The 16905-nt window shown below is 47.9% G+C and overlaps 4 protein-coding genes across 4 annotated transcripts; 1 reads left to right on the top strand and 3 right to left on the bottom strand.

The window, feature by feature from the left end:
- Positions 1-214: 214 nt before the first annotated feature.
- F4817DRAFT_362084 (uncharacterized protein) lies at positions 215-4372 on the bottom strand (the record flags this gene model as incomplete). Its single annotated transcript, XM_049306480.1, has 4 exons — positions 215-1082; positions 1148-2079; positions 2133-2362; positions 2413-4372. The coding sequence occupies 4 exons, from the start codon at positions 4370-4372 to the stop codon at positions 215-217; spliced, it is 3990 nt and encodes a 1329-aa protein (XP_049154384.1).
- Positions 4373-6611: 2239 nt separating this feature from the next.
- Positions 6612-8463, bottom strand: F4817DRAFT_352316 (WLM-domain-containing protein). The gene is made up of 2 exons (XM_049305212.1): positions 8050-8463; positions 6612-7992 (listed from the first exon to the last, which is right to left on the bottom strand). Exons 1-2 carry the CDS (start codon positions 8225-8227, stop codon positions 6932-6934), a joined length of 1239 nt encoding a protein of 412 aa, XP_049154383.1. The 5' UTR covers positions 8228-8463; the 3' UTR covers positions 6612-6931.
- A 764-nt stretch (positions 8464-9227) lies between these two features.
- Positions 9228-10008, top strand: F4817DRAFT_290411 (uncharacterized protein). Its single transcript, XM_049299660.1, has one exon. The coding sequence runs from the start codon at positions 9290-9292 to the stop codon at positions 9797-9799; it is 510 nt and encodes a 169-aa protein (XP_049154382.1). The 5' UTR covers positions 9228-9289; the 3' UTR covers positions 9800-10008.
- On the bottom strand, positions 10009-14386 carry F4817DRAFT_290432 (uncharacterized protein). The gene is made up of 3 exons (XM_049299661.1): positions 12830-14386; positions 12182-12775; positions 10009-12119 (listed from the first exon to the last, which is right to left on the bottom strand). The coding sequence occupies exons 1-3, from the start codon at positions 13793-13795 to the stop codon at positions 10218-10220; spliced, it is 3462 nt and encodes a 1153-aa protein (XP_049154381.1). The 5' UTR covers positions 13796-14386; the 3' UTR covers positions 10009-10217.
- Between the last annotated feature and the right edge of the window lie 2519 nt (positions 14387-16905).

Raw genomic sequence — 16905 nt, 5'->3', positions numbered from 1 at the left:
ACCCATTCTTAGCCTATCCAACCCGGTCCCGTTCCTCTTTTAACGCCGGCCGCAGAAAATATACCGGGGAGCGCGCAGAACCGTGTATCAATTAGCTCCCTAGAGAAACCAGATCATCTCGAATTAGAGGCTTTCGGCCCTAACCTAAAACCCAAGCCCTCATCGTATATGTGAGTGGAAATGTAGCAAAATCGACCTGTTTATTTCATTACGGTCACGTCGGTGTCTCTTCAAAATCGTATATTTCCCTGACGGGTGAGCTTCTCGCGCCCACCTTCTCAAGTTTCTGTACGTTCTCTTCCGTCAATGAGTCGCCCTCGGGGAATGAGTGGGATATGGGCGGCTGTCCTGCCGTGTTCTTGCCGTTGCTATCATCTGCGGCATCGATGAGCTTATCATCTCGCAGCTGCATAGCCAACTCGTCACTGTTAAGTTGCCTAGATGGCTTAGAGATCCCAAAGGGGAACGTATTTGTCTCGTGCGAGCCCGTCCGCGCGTTGATCGGTCTCGGTGTTAGTAGATTTGTGCGGTCGTCTTCCTCGGCGCCATCTAGATCGCCATGCTCTGGATGCTCCTCCGGCGTTTTGGGATTCTGACTGGAGAAGCCATACGTGGCTGGTGTAGGTATGTCGGCGCTGATACATCCGCCCGCAGAGTCCGAACAGTCCGAAGTAGACAGGTCAGCTGAGGAAGATGACATCGACTCTACCTTGCGGCGGGATTTACTCCACCTCACCAGCATCCTTTCAAGTATATTGCTCTTCACGGGCTTAGACAGGTAGTCATCCATACCGGCTTTCGTGCACTTTTCTCTGTCTCCTTGTATCGCCGAGGCAGTCATGGCCACAATGGGCACATCATTAGTGTAGCTCTTGTATGGTGCGTGGTGCCGCAGTATGTGCGTACACTTATACCCGTCGATCACGGGCATCTGTACGTCCATTAGAATGATATCTGGCTTAGCGAACCTTCCCTCCCTGCACGCCTCGAGATGATCAAGCGCCTCCTTGCCATTCCAGGCCGCACAAACGTTGAAGCCAAGCTTCTTGATAGTCTTGGTTGCGATCTGTTGGTTGACCGCGCTAGATAACACCGTATTAGAAAAAAAAAATGAACTTGTCAGCTAATCTCAAACGTTGGAACTCACTTGTCCTCGACAACAAGGATTTGCACCTTGGCACGTTCGGATCTGGGGAGGTCGTCGCTTTCGAAAGCGAACGGCGCCATCAAATTACCAGGTCTCTTTCGATGCCGTCTGGGCTTATCTAGCGTGCCCTGCAATAGGTCTGCCGGCGTCGTTCCTAAGAAATGCTCATGTTCCGAACTATTACACGAAACGCTCATCTCAGACTGTAGTCGCTCGGGTAGGCAACCAATATCGACAAGCGCATCCCTCTGCGGAGTCTGCGGTTTGTTAAATGGTATCCAGAATGTCGCGGTGGTGCCATTGCCGATCGTAGATTCTAGCGTGATCCTTCCACGCATTAGATCGACCAGATTCTTCGAGATCGTCAATCCCAACCCTGTCCCTCCAAATTTCCTAGCCGTAGAGGGGTCTCCTTGGCTAAATGGCTGGAATAGACGTTTCAGGACATCTTCTTCGATTCCGATACCAGTGTCCTCAATAACGAATTTTATCTCAATTGTGTCGTTTGTTTCTTTTTCTTTCCATACTGAGAATTTAACGTAACCACCGTTGGTGAACTTGATGCTGTTAGTAAGTAGATTCGTAATGATCTGCCGGACGCGGCCTGGATCACCAAGAACAACGAGGTCGTTCTCGATATCGCTTGATATATCAGAGCGAAAATCCAGATTCTTCCTCCCGGCTGCGAAACTCAGCATCTTGGAGACGTCTTGCACTATCACGGAGAGGGAGAACTGGACTTCTTCGATGTCAAGGCGGCCAGACTCGACTTTGGAGAAATCTAAAATATCGTTGATGACGGTTAATAAGGCATTCGCGGATCGGCTTAGGTTCTCTGCGTATTCCCGCTGTTCTTCGTTCAGAGGTGAGTCTAGAAGAAGCTCGGCCATCCCTATCACGCCGGTAATCGGTGTTCGAATCTCGTGAGACATCTAATCGCACATCAACACTTCGGAGATCAGCGAAAACATAAGACACCACATACATTTGCTAAGAATTGGCTCTTTAGACGGCTTGCTTCTTTGGCTGCTGCTTCGTTGGCTTTGAGTTGTCTCTTCTCTTTGACCTGCTCTTCGAGATCTTGCTCTCGCTTTTTTAGTTCGGTAACGTCCATAATGACGCCAATAGCGCCCTTAATATCTGTTTTGCTAATCCGACCATCCTGCGAAGTTCTCTCGACGCGAGGCAGAAACCTAGTGCGGTAAAACCGATCATCTGAACGCTTATTAGCAAACTCATATACTGATCGTACATAAGATACCTACCTAGCTTGTGTTCGTGTACGGTCTCTGTTGTCAGCTCACCGGACAATATACGTCTTACGGGTTCGAGAAATGCAGAAAACTCGCTCGGAAGTAGGCGCGGGTTTAGGTTAATAAACACCTCTTCGATATTTTTTCCAACATATGTCGGCGGATCAAGCTGGTCAGCATCATTGTTTGCCGTATCGTCCTTTCCAGAGATCCAAGACACCGCGCCTTCTAACATTGTCAACTTGAGGTTGAGATCTACAGAGAAGATCGTTGTCTGCGCATGCGTAAGAACGCTAAGAAGCTGCGCTCTAGTTTGCTTCGCGGCCATCTTCGCTTCAAGGGCCTCGTGAACGTCAGTACAAGTTCCAAACCATCTTTCGATCTGACCTGTGCGCTTATTTCTCAGCGGTAACGCACGTCCTAGCATCCACCTCCACTCACCATCCTTGCTACGGCATCGGTATTCGGTATCATAAGCTTCCCCCGTAACTAGGCTACGCTCCCATCGTTTCCATGTGGTAGGCAGATCGTCGGGGTGGAACGGATTCTTCCAGCCGCGACCTATAGAGTCTTCAACCGACAGACCCGTATAATCGTACCAGCGGCTGTTGAAGAAATCATGTACTCCATTAGATGTAGCTGTCCAGACCATCTGAGGCATGGTGTCGCATATTAGTTTGAACCTTTCCTCGTCCGCGACCTTTATATCCGTGATCTCCTGGGCTAGATGAGTTACGTCTCGGCAAGTTATAATACCAGCAATAACTTCTCCAGTCTCGTCGCTAGTAATCAGTTCGCCCAGCACATCATATATAATTTTAGTTTCTTTCGTCCTGTCGTGCATGCCGATTCTCCACGCAGAAAATGGTTTTCGATCTCGTAAAAGTACTGCAATTGGAAACTCGGACGGGGCATACTTTCTTGTAAAGTCTCCGTCCCAAACCTCCCACCGAGACAGCAGATCGTATCCATCGTTACACTCTTCTCCGGTGGTGGTCACGAAGAGTTCTCGGGCTGCTCTATTCATGACTGGGGCACTACCATCCACCCACATAGCAAGTATCGGTGTTTCGGTCTTATCGAGAAGCGCATCCTTAATAACAGTCATCTTCTGGAGAAACGACGGAGTGCTTGACGGAGGCAGGCGGGATGGGGGCCCCATGGGTGGAAACAGGCTTGCCGAGACCGAGACTGAGCTAGGACTATTGGTGAATGAAGGAGAGCTAGAAGAGTGACCGGAGCCGAGAGAAGGGGGGTTAGAATTTAGGATGGATTTACGCTCCGCGGCCTCGAGTGTAGAATGTCGGGCGACACGAACTCGTCTACTCGGGATGGACGAGGGTCCCGAGCCAGTATTGGTGAAGGTCAGAGTATAGTAGGTCTGGTGGTTCTCAATCTCCCATATCGTAATTATCATCTTGGCGTATGTCTGAAGCTCAGCCCGCTTCGATTTTGACATTTCAGATATGTTTAAATTCTTGGGGAGCACCACAACATCAACAACAGAATCTGTTGCCGGCTTGCCCGGAATGCCACCGGATGACTCTACCCTCGCACCGTCTACCGTACCCGCGGCCTCTCCATTGGCATGATTAGTACGCGATGCCGGGCCTCCTGTTGCCTGCCTCGCGCCCATCTCGAGTACTAATTCATCCAAGAAATACTCCCACGAAACCCAAACCGGTCTACCATCCTGGACCATATCGATTCCGATCTGCGAGAGGGTCTGTCCGCGGAGGGACTCGGAAATTACGGCCGGGTCGTCCATCGGCGGAGGCGAGTCGCCCACCATGCCTAACATCTTTCCCATAGCTTCGTTTGCTAGGACGACGGTCTTCAGGTTGTTTAGGACCAGCAGAGGCACGGGTAAAAATTGCATAGCGGAGAAGGCGAGCTGGCCAGGGGTTATGAAGGGCATCGTCAGTCTCAGAGGACTAGCTGAGGCGGATCGCTTTTCCTTTATCGGCGACATGTTGGAGGTATCTCGCAACACATGATTGGCACTAACGGAGAGAGGGTCGCCATCCCAAGAGAAATAGGGCTGCTCGATTGAGCAGTCGGGCGGTTGGTAGTTGTCGTCCGGGGTCCCATTCGGCAGCGGGAGGATCTCTGGAGGAGAGGAAGATTCCGGGATCATAGATATGGGCATGGAACTCGAGGTGCTCAAGGCATCTAGAGGCGTCATATCGCCGAAGCAGAGGGCACGGGTAGAAGAAGGCCCATGAGCTACAATACACGGTCGATCGGTCGTCAAGGATTAGAGGGGATGAACCCGGCGGGTGAGTTATTAAGGTTTACTAGTCGGTGGCCATGAATCGAGCTGCAACATTCGCGAAGTCCTTACGCAAGGGGCGAAGTAAAATAGGTACTCTTAGGAGCACTGGTCTGGTTTTTTTCCTTTCTTTCTTTCCTTTTTTCCCCTTCCTTTTCCTTTTGGAAGCAGTGGACGCCGGCGAGCACACCAGCACACCAACAAGAAGGACTATGAGAAGGGGTCTATAGCAGAGGGCCTCGAACGTTGGTAACACTAAGGAAGAGTTATAAACTTCCACACGCTGTATTTGGATGTATTTGGACTTTGGAGATTTGGAGATATAAAGTGTAAGCGAGGAAGCGAGCAAGTAAGTGAGGCTGCACCGTGGTCCGTCTAAGTTAGGTTAGGGCAGCCCGAATTAGAGAGAGGGGGGGTTATCATATTGGTGTAGAGGAGAGATATTCGGGTCAGAATGCAGAATGGTAGAATGTGTGAAATTCAATTAGGTTAAGTTTGCTGGAGTCTGGATGTGAAAAAAAAGATGGGCCATTGTCGGTGTGTGACATTGGACGATACATTTTTTAGACGGACGCATGCGCCTCGGATCACAAGGTTCCCGGGTACATCCGTAGGTTAGGTAAGATACCTCATTAACATAGAAGTATCTACCTACCTACCTAAAATACAGTAGCTACCTACCCTAAGATAACAGATAAATTGTTCAAATTGTCCACTATAACTGCCACATTGTCCACGGAAATAACGGGGAATGCTCGTTCGTTATCAGTTCACCTAGATAGAACTTTTTAAGCCTTCTGCCGTACAAGAGCAGCCCTAATTTTTAGAGGGGATTACTGAATGCGATCTCGGTACCCAAAAATGTTATAAGTGGGAGATACATATGTAACCTAGATAGATCTCGAGGTGTAAGGTCTACTTACCTACCTATACCTAATTCAAAGCTTCTAAAACACAACAGACCTAATTCACTATCAAATGTCAATCAATTAGGGGTTCTTGCCTTAGCTGGTCAAATAGTCAGATGATCATTACGGTAATTAGGAATTCGGAGTGGAATCCGGCAAGGGTCCTGTGGCAAGGCACTGCAATACACTAACTATATCCAGTACGATATCGAGTACCAATTATAACACGCAATCGGGCAGTAGGATAATGTACCTAATATATGTACATGCTATATTTCGTATACCCGTTGCGTTTCGCACTGTGATTGGATAACCGATAATGGTACCTACCTAGGTATGTTGTGATACACTTCCAAGAGGTTAGCCGTCACCAATGATATGAGCTTATATAGTCGGGTATCTCCATTCTCTTGCAAGGGATACCGTCCAGTACCTAGTCTCGAAGGAATCAAATCTCGGTAGCTTCAATCTTAGCCACTTACCTAGGTATTACACAACAGCAAGATAATTGCTGTTACATCGAAATCGGCCATCATAGATTTCTATAGGGATCGTGCAGGGTTTACAATTTTTCATGGTTATTCTTCTTAAACCTACCTTGGGTACTTACCTAGGTACTTGGCTTGGCGTTAGATCGATCAGCAATTGCAACGGCGGGCAGGGCGGCCAACGCGGGAACGCGACCCCAGAATGACGTCGTAGGACGATAATCTTCCGAAAAGTGCTTCACACCATAGAAGGTACCGATGGCATGCGGCTGTTGGGGTCGTCCAGCCTTATGTGGGATCAGCGGTTTGCCTTGTTCTGAAACCTTATGTAAATATGTAATAGTAAGCAAGGTAGTATTTACACTGCATCGTGTATCCGTCATGTCTCGAGCTGTTAGGTTAGGTCCATGTTGCGTCGTTGTGGCTTATAAGCCACCTTAGAAGGTACCTATCAATCAGTACTTGACATAAACTAAAAGTCGAGTCCAGTGTAATGATATCATAGCTTCACATATCGTAATCAATGACCGCAAGCGTAAAAGATTCTTCTCCACTTCTATATCCAATCGACTAACTACATTAAGTTTATTAGATGAAGATGAATATTCTAAACTTCGTGAGGCTACAGATTAATTAACTCCATCCGATCGAGGCTGTGCAACATGTGAAAATACAAGATTAATCAAGCTCATGATGTCATTCTTCAGAATAACTACGGTCTCCCTCCTAAAGCAACGTAACTAGACTAAACTAGGCTCTTCCTTATCATAGAGCAAACACGTCTTTCCAAGCCAAATAGCCAAATAGTATCAGAAATTCTATGAAGGTCATAATCTCTTGTCGGGTGCTCTATCACAGCTCTATCACGATGTTCGCTTGATACTTCCACACATGTCGCAAGACCACCACTGCCGTTCTCTAACTCGCCCACAGAATGGACATGTCCAAGTCGCCGGTTTTGCAGGAATCGTAAATTGGGACGGCGGCATAACCGTTCTCGCGGTTGGCCTTGAACTCGAACCTGAACCTGGTCTAAAGGGATGTGTTTGTGTATTCCGATTTCTTGGTGGCGGGGACTCGGTAAGGTCAATAACCGTTCGTTGTTGATTCGTCGATCTTTGTGCGAGACTCTGGGTAATCTTCTCGTCCCGTTCAGTACCACAGGCATCGCAACACAAGAAACTAGCTTGGTTCTCAAGGGTACAAATATCACACGTCCAGGTAAGCCTTTCAGCTCTTTTGTCCACGTTGCGATCAGCTTCGCGAGGAGGAACTCTTGGTGCCTCGGAAGCGCCGCCATTGGTCCAAGTTTGTCTACTAGAACTAGGTGGAATGTAGCTGTCGCCTTGCTGTGCCCTTTCCTCCTCGTCTACAAGCTCCCACAATGCTTGGGCTATCGCCGCCTCGTTTGCCGCATCCTCTTCAGCCTGCGTCCTGAACCCATTTCTAGTAGCCGTGTCAGCGATCCTCCGAATCTCGTCTCGAGTTTGGTTGTCGTTCGCGCAGCCTTGAAGCGTGTTATTACGACGTTCGATCGCATCGACAATAACTCCCCTGATATCCTGCCCCGGTCGAGGACCAACTCCGCCCAGCTTTTGTCCCGATGCAGCGTTGACAGTACGGCGATTTGCAGCAGCTACTCGAGCCAGTCTACGAGCTTCCTCTGGAGGTATCCTCCTTCCGCCGAGTCGTTGACCTGCCGATAAAAATCCCTCGCCGCTATATCCTTTCATTACGAGCGCCTCGTGCTCGTCCCGTAGCTGGTTCCATAATGCATGGAATTGGGCGTTATGCGGACCATGAACGTTATGTGCAAGCTCGTGAAGCATTGTATCAACCACTTGCTCGATAGGGAGAAACTGGTTGCGATCGTTGGCATATCGAAGTCGAAGACAAACCTTTCGTCCACCATCTACATTTAAGCCTGCCAGTTACAATATTAGTATTTTTGGGATATAGCGGTAGTCCTGCTCCAACCTACCCAGGAGGTTGTGTTCATCTGGGTAGAACTCGGTCAGTTGGCCAACCGTCCATCCCCTCGCTCTCATGATAGGCTTCACCAAGGATGCTACTTTCTTCAGAGTATGCAAAGCATCCTTCTCACGAGGAAAATCCCTTAAATGGGAATATGAGTGAACTAGAGGATCAATCTCGTCCATTTTGTATAATGAAATCCGTTGAAAGTATGCGGAAGAGTCGGGAAGATGGAATCGAAAACTCGATATGATTTAGAAGGTTAAGAATTAAAAACCGAGAGGCCTCAATAGCTCAACCATCTCCGAGACTGTAAGGTAAGGAGGCCATAACGTAAGCTATTTAAATAAGCTTCTAGAAATCACGGTCTGTGTTGTAGCTGACGAAACGCGCCACTGCATCGCTAATCGCGAAGTTGAGATGTTGCCTGACAAAAGGTGAGTCGCCATTGCCCCGCAGTTATATATCATTACATGCATATTTCATATTTACCGTAGAGAATTTATGAATGAAACAAAAACTATTGTCATTACGAGTCTTTACATAGTATTCCCCTGCACGTAACAACGAATCAAGCCTCGATAACTATAAATACTGTGTTTTAGTCGACATAGCAAAAGAACAAGTCATCGTCAAGCCAAGATAAGACGACTAGATTACTTTGTCACAAGAATATTTTATTGGTGGTCACATAGGCCACGTCAACACGGAATATAAGATTAGAATTGTCTGTGAAAACACAACTTTGTTGAAGCACCAAGAATTAAGGTAGTTATTGATATAGCTAAAACTCTTGTCCTAAATGTATATGTCTGAGCAACCTAGAAAAGCACAGCAAGACCACCGGGTTACTTCTAACTATGATCGTTTTTCTACCCAACAAGTTCAACGTTAATAATGAAAGAAGAAAACAGCTAATAAATCGATATCAAATTTATCTCTGAGGAGGCGTCTAGACGAGATATCCATTCATAAGAGCATGGAATTCGGTAGCGGTTAGCAATAGCAATAGCAAGTGTCTAACAACCAAATTACCACTAAAGTAGAACCTCATCCGTAGAATGAGAATTGTCTACCTTTTTTTCCTCTCACGATAATTATGTAAAGTAACTACGAAAGCCGCATACCTTTCTAAAAAACCTCGACAGTAAATATCAATTATCATCCCAATCCCTCCCCCCCCCCCTTCAAACCAATATTAAAAAAACGAGACCTCTGAAGAGATTAGAAACTTGGAAGCCTTCGCAATGAATATCTCAATCTATGAGGGAAATATAAATCCGACCCGCGAGGACGCCGACACCATGGACCGTATTATTATTACAAGTTACAAGTTTATACTATTTATCCTTAAGTGCTCAACTTACTCTTACTTTTTCTCTCTTCGGTATCACAATTTCATCTCTTTCGATTTCCACTTATCTCGCGTCTACATCACACATTCTTCCTCTACAGTATACCATGAAGCATTGAAATCAAACGTCACGTCACGTCACTTAGACACATTGCGCAACGTGCTAGACAGGAACCGTCTGATTCAGATGCTAATAGATGAAAAAAAATACTCTGCAGCTTTGCTGCTGCGAGTGTACGGACGACTGCGAAGAAGCGCGCTCAACATAAAAACCGGGAGAGCCCCCCCCATCTACATACATAAGGTACGCACGCCGTCCAACTCCCAGCCCATGATTATGATTTGTGTGTGGTTGTGTATGCATGTGTGCGTGTGTGTTTGCTTGCTTGCTCTTGCCGAGTAGAGAGGAGTGGGAATGTGTGGTATAGTAAGGCTCCGAATCGTCAAATATCAGTCCCTCGCGGCGTCATCTGTCTTCCAAATTTGTGAGGCTGGCTGCCAACTACACCTGAGGGGGGCCACTCGTAGGCTCCTCCTCCGTCTTTCCTAGCGGTCCGCGATCTATGTCATGTCTCGACGGATAGAATATTAAGATTGGTTTCTGAAAAAGCTTTGCGTCTCTCGTATTACAAGGTTAGGTAGGTAACGTAGGATATAGGCATTGGCGAAAAACAAGGTATCGTTAGCATTCCAAAAGATTCCAGAAGCAATTTTGATGTCGTCTAGGCGCACCAGCGCACTTCCAAAGTCCTCTGTTCGAGTCGACAATAGACTTCTCTTAGTGACTAGGCGCGTCCTATTTGAAAATGCCCGAAGACTCTTTAAGGTTCGCCTCCTCGTGCTCGGCCCCTCCTCCTGAAAAAGTCCATCACTCTCTTCGCCGCGCCGCTACTGCCAGCATGGTCGTGAGGTCTTCCGTACTCTTCGCCGTCGTAGGCGTCTACAAATCTCCTATTCTTCTGCAAGACGCCTCTTCCACTTCCACGCGCACCCTGGCGCCCATCATATTGGTCGGGGTCGTAGCCGACCTGGTAGGGCGAGGGGTGCTGTGGCTTTCGCTGTGGTTGTTCAATTGACGATTCGGACTCTGAGTTTAGGACCGCACCCTGTTGTAAATAGGAAGGAATTGCCGTAGGTCTCGTATTAGACGGGAATCGCGATACAACAGGGCTGGCATTCGGGTCTCCTCGAACCGACTCTAACCGCGGTGACTGTACAGGTTCATATGTTCCATCTCCGTACCGTTGTCCCGCGTTAGCGTAGCTGTGCTGCGGATCAACATATTGGTTATATTCGTCAACCTCCGGAGGCTCCTGAATCGGTAAATCTTGCTGCGAAGCCTCAGGGGGCGGCGTTGAAGGTTCCTTGCTTAAGCCTATCGCCCTCATTAGGGAGAAACGGCGGTTCTGCGGTTTCTCGAGTGACGCTTGAGATCCGGAGATGCTACCACTTCGCTTCCTACCGAGTCCCAAAGAAAAGGATCTCCGAGAAGCACGAGATTCCATAGAAGTCCTCGAGTCGCCAGGCACCGCGTTCGACATACTGATCGGGGGATACTTCCTGGATGGTTTGTCCCCTTGATCCGGACGCTTCTTGCGACCTCCAAAGATCGATCCACTACGACCGAAGATCTTACCTCCGATTTCGCCGATAGTGTTAGATCTGCGGTGGCCTTTGACTTCGCCCGACTGCTGCTGTCCTTGAGTAAAGCCCGAAACTTGGGCGAATTTCGAAGGCACGCTGATGCTGGGTCGACCAAAATCCATATCGGGCGCCTCTTGAGGGATCGGGTTCGAGATAACGTAGTTCTTGGAACCTTTAGGTTGTTGTATGCTTCCATGAGCGTTAGTACCGGCAACGGCTGGGGGTAGTGGTTGACCGTACGATCCTCGTGTAGATGAGGCTAGTCTGGAGGCTGTCGATTGCATCGAGCCTCCAGTAGTAGGCCTCGTAGCCGATGTGCCGGCGGCAGCAGTGCTCATGTAAGCATGATCGGACGCGGTAAGGGGTATGTTCGTTCTCGGGGGTGGTGCGTCTCGCCGGTGCGTGCTCGCAGGTTTTCGAGAGTCTCGAGACGGTGTAGCATAGTCGTCCCTCGAGACCGGTGGATCTCTTGGTAGGGGCTTATCGGTAGGCGGAGAATGTACCTCGACTGGACCTTGGCTGGAAGAACGAGCCCGAGTCTTTCCGCGCGGTGACGCATGGATATCGGACTGTTCACCCCCTCTCTGTGTCTGAGTTATAGGAGCCACATACTCTACTTGTACGGTTCGTCGCTTATTATCCTTCTGCTTGCCGTACGCTTGCTCTTCTGCATCGGCTTTACCCTGCTTCCGCGCCGGATCACTTGAAGCTGCATTAGATGGTTTAGTTTTCGTCGCTTCTCTAACAGATGCGCTCCTTGCCAAATTCCCAACATCCTCATCCTCGGTCGGCACAGTCGTGTTCTGAATCTCGCTGCTTGTAGTTGTACTACTGGTAATGAATTCAACAACGTGCGCATATTCACTCAGCCAACTATGCCGAGCCACCTCAAATAGGTCCGCGCGCTTCCGCGGGCTTGGAACAAGTATGCGGCGTAACAGGTCTCGCGCGTGAGGAGTAACATATTCCGGGAAGGTGAGCGGAGTATTTACGATATACTTATAGAGAAGATTGATGTTGTCACCCTCGGGATTGGCGGGATCGTCATCAAATGGTAGATATCCTGCGAGCATAGCATACTAAACATGGTAAGCAAATAAAGAGACACCAGTAAGCCGCATGTGAAATAGCTTCAACTTACCAAGATAACTCCGCAGCTCCATACGTCGACTTTCCGGCCCGTATAGAGCGAGTCGCTGACAACTAGTTCGGGTGCTGCGTAACAGGGACTTCCGCAACTTGTTTGCATCAGATCGCCTCTACGCATTCCGTTCGATTTTGTCTTATCTAGACCAATGCGCTTAACAAAATCACGGTCGGATAGATTCAACTCTTCATCTTCTGTCAGTTCATCCGCCGGGTCGAAAGTATTGGCGAATCCGAAGTCGGTGATGATAATATTACGGTTTCGGTCAAGAAGTAGATTCTCTAGCTTCAAATCTCGATGGACGATTCCTTTCTTGTGAAGATATCCGACTCCTGATATAAGTTGGGCGAATAGCCTTCGAGCAGGGCCGTCCTTTAAAAATCTGTGGTTGAGGATATAGTCGAAAAGCTCGCCACCAGAAGCGTACTCGAGGACTATTCCGATATGACGCTCCGTCTCGGACATCTCATGTAATCTAACGATATTAGGATGCGAGATTCCGCGTAAAATGGCCACTTCTCGATATATCTTCGCCAGCCGGGACGGGTTGTTTCCCACGCTATCTCGCCGTATGAGTTTAATAGCGACCTAAGAATAGTTATAAGTTTGTACTCTGCAGAGAAGAATGAAAACTCGACTCACTTGAACGCCTCCATCTTGCTTCCAGCCTAGTTTCACTTTGCCAAATTCACCTTCTCCGATTACGTTCCCTAGATAATAATCTCCAAACTTCGATCCTTTTTCGCGCTTGGAATGGTCATGGCGACTTCGACCGCCGCGGCGGGTCTCTTCGGGTGCATCATTTGCGGCCACAATAGCTTGGCTATCATCATCATCATCGGCAACTCGGCGTCCGGACTGGGCCTCACTTAGGCGCTCTTGTTCTCTCTCAATATCATCCTCGGGCTGAGACACGATAACACGATTAAGTACTTCACTGGCTTCCCGAGATGGTTGCTTCGAGGAAGCGTTCGTGGCAGATCTGACAGGCATCGTAGTCGTCACAGTCTGTCTGTGATCCCTATTGCTACTCGGTCTCTGAACAGGTTCCTGCATAAGATGTTGAGATGCCGCTTTTCGACTTCGGGAGTTTGGGTCGTCATATCCTGCTCGTGCCGAGTCCGACTGTCCGCTTACGCCCGTTCTGCTGCCCTCTCCTGTTCGTCTTGGGGAGTTTGCAGCTCGCTCTTCAGCACGGGCCGCTCTTCGGGGGTTTGCTGCGGCAGATGATCCTTGTTGCGTAGATGATGTTCGCGGAGGAGCAACTGGGGGTTCATTTCTTCGTCGATTCGAAGATGACCTTTCATACTCGACCGGAGTACCTGCTACGGGTACCGGCGAGGCCAGCGCAGATCTCGATGTCATCGGGGATGATTGTGCTTGGTCTTGATAGGTCGGGATTGGGCTCGTCGCGCTCGCGCCGTTTCCGCTCGGTTGTCGGGATGGGCGTCTTGAAGATGCAGGAGAGACGTTCGCGTTTTCGCGGCTAGCATATCGACCGTCACGGCTAGGAGACTGGCGGTTGGATGAGGCGGCAGCTGGCGACGGCGTATTTAGAGTAGGTATAGCGGCGGGCTGATGAGCTGACTGCAATGCAGCAGAAGACATCTTCTACGCGACAACGCGTAGGTCAGTTGTCAGCTGCTGGGTTGCAGTCTTGGATGGATAGTACCTAAAACGAAGAATTGAAAATAAGTAAACTGCAGTTCTCTTTTATTTCGGATGGGTTCGAGTGTCGGTGAAGGTATTGCTAATAAAGGGGGGGAGGGGGAAGAAAAAGAGGCTATGGGGGAATATAGAAACACCTGCACGCGCTTGGAAATTTTTAGAAAAAAAATCCAGAGGGCTGCTGGTTCGTTTGGTGCTCCAATGAGCCAGTTCAGATTGACATTGTGCGTTACAGTGAGGTGCTATCTCGTTTGAATAACGTTCCGCGTGGATAAAGCAGCTGATCGGCGATTCGGATTTCCCTTACCAGTTTCTTATCAAACAAGCAGGTCAGGTTGTAAAGCTGCAGTGCTGTAGAGGGTATCGGGCCAACGATGTGTAGGATGCCACGATTTGAGTGTGTCGTAAGGTAATCTCAGCTGAGAGATAGCTTGTGAGCCTTGTCAACGCTACTATTATTCGTTCGAATGCTAAAGGTAGGTATTGTGTGGTGGTAATTCTTTTGTTCTGTACTTGCACCGGCCAATTTAAAGAGGAGGCTTAGATGCACATGCAGATGCGGGTTGCAGCTTTGAGCACCAGTAATCTTCAGCTTCTTTTCTCCCTTTTTCGAGTACTCGACGTTACTAGGGAGGGTTAATAATTGCGCGACGTTCCACTCTAAGAGTCGATATTGTTGATATTGAACCAGAGGTAAATAAAAGATGGATTTGCGCTAGGTATCCTCTGATAGAATTTCCTCCAAAGAAATTTAGTTTCAAGCTCGGTTTATTCTTGAAAAATAAACAGCTGGTTCTAGATCCGATAAAATCGAGGCCGGAACTAAAACAGATGTACGGATGTTTCGCTTTGGTGTATCAATTCGACAATGGTAGGTTTTAATTAAAGTAGAGGTTAATCCTCGCAATCCACAGAGGCAAGGTAGGCGAGGTTAAGCCTATGTCTTCTTCGCCGGCGCTGAACCGAGTTTAATCGCTAGGCCTGCTTGTCAATTGAGTTGTAGGACTGTTGGCTAATGCACCGCCTAACGGGAATGGGTGGACGCGTGCGATTTAGGGGGTTTAACGACCGGAGGACAAGACAAGACGAAATAAAATAATAAAATAAAAATAAAAAAGGATCAGAGGGCAATGAAAATTGGGGGTTTGTTTAAAGGAGAGAAAGGTTGCAGAGAGCTTGAGGTGCGCTTATTCGATAACACCGTCTCCCAATTGCTTTGCATTCACTTAGAATTGCGCGATGAATTTGAAAAACCTCGCCTGGATAAAGGCAGGCCAAATGGACGACGTGATGGGCGACGTGAAAGAGAGGGAAGAGAAGCAAACCAACCTTGGCCACAACCAAACCATAACTTTTCAAGAGAGACGAACATCAAATTGGGGGCTTGCTAGGGACTTGCTAGGGACTGCAAGTAGGGATGTCCTTGACAACCCTTGACAACCCTTGAGAGGGAAATTAAAAGATGGTCGGATGGAGACACCAGCAAGGGGGGGGGAGGGGAGGGTCCTGTCACACACGACGGTACCGTACCATACATATTACCTCAGGTGCTGCATAGTACTGCATAGCACTAACTACAGCGCTAACTGGTCCCCAACTGGGGGGACGCGTTCTGTTTTTGGGCGTGTTTCTACCCGGCCAAGGAAACAACCTGCTCTATTAGGATGGTACGCTAGTCCTGAAATGGGGGTAAGTGGGTGAGTTACCAGTGCGATACGGGAACGTGGTGGTACAAACATATAGGGGACTAGCCATATCAGGCAACGAACACGACGGGGTAGGTAAGTAGATAGGTACATAGATAGCCACCTCTTGGAAGTCTCTGATGCTTGACAACTAAATGTAATGACGATAATTCACCATTTTCATGCAGGTACAATACAGTTTACAATTATGGGACCTTACAGTAGTGTACCTATCCAGGGCTGCCAGGTATGTATCTTATCATGTAACGAGCCATTAGTTACGGCTACATTCACCGAAAAGCTAAGGCAAGCCAGTAATTTTGAAGAGACTTTATTTTAGACATCCAATATATGAACAGCAAGAAGCAGTATACTATTAGTAATGCTAGTAAGTAGGTATTTAACATTGATTAGCCATACAACTTATAGTTAAACATTTATACATGTCTTTCATCAATGCTATACACTAGTATACCGCATACAACCATCGCTTCTTCAAGTTCCGACTTCTGAAATTCGGTACGCATCTCACCTAATGCACGTAAAAGGATCGAGAAGATTAATACGTGGTTGATCTCCATTATGTAAGTAACGGCGCATAGAAACAACTCCCTACCAACATACGAATCATGCAAGACATAGCGCTTCAAGACAAAGAAAGTGGCTTACCCTCGAATTTGTTTATCGATTCTAACAACGTCTTCCGAATCCCGGCTAGAAACGTAGAAACGTAGAAACGCGACGGGCAATCTGAAACGACAAGACGACAAGGATACCGGGGTCTAAAATAAGAAAATAGCTCCATTCTGTACCTTAAAGCCGTAAAGCTGTAAAGCTGTAAAGCTGTAAGCTATCGTTTCTTTCATCCTATCCGACCTCGAAAGACAAAGGTTGCTCATCACATCATGGAATACAAAATACAGCCTTTCTACCTAGGTAGGTAGCTTCTTCTCATCTTCTTTGCCCTTAGCTTTAACCGCGAGGCTCAACTTTGTATGCCAATCGTTGTATTTGGTAGTAGTACTTCGTACTAATTTCGGACCAGTATCAGTCATTATGCATTGCGATAATCTTTTCTGCTTAATATTCTCTTTGCAGTTAGCTGCGTATTATCTGGCTCGTTGATGCTTGCGATGCGGTCGCGATTATGGCTAGGTAGCTTTAGTTTGAACAACTCATTGTTTGTTGTGGTCGTGAATGTCACGGCCATAACAAACGAGACTTCTTGACGATCGTACGCTCGGGAGCCGAAAGAGCTGCCTCTTTTAATCTAGCCCCAGTAAGGCTGAGACGTTAATCCAATAGTATGAAAGAAAGAAAGACGGTTCAACATATCATCAAATAACCATCTTCTCCAATTTCCCA

The sequence above is a fragment of the Daldinia loculata genome (assembly GCF_022478755.1).
Source record: "Daldinia loculata strain CBS 113971 unplaced genomic scaffold F4817scaffold_83, whole genome shotgun sequence".
Classification (NCBI taxonomy): Eukaryota; Fungi; Ascomycota; class Sordariomycetes; order Xylariales; family Hypoxylaceae; genus Daldinia; species Daldinia loculata.
The sequence above is the reverse complement of the archived record's forward strand: the minus strand, read 5'-3'. Positions and strand labels throughout refer to the sequence as shown.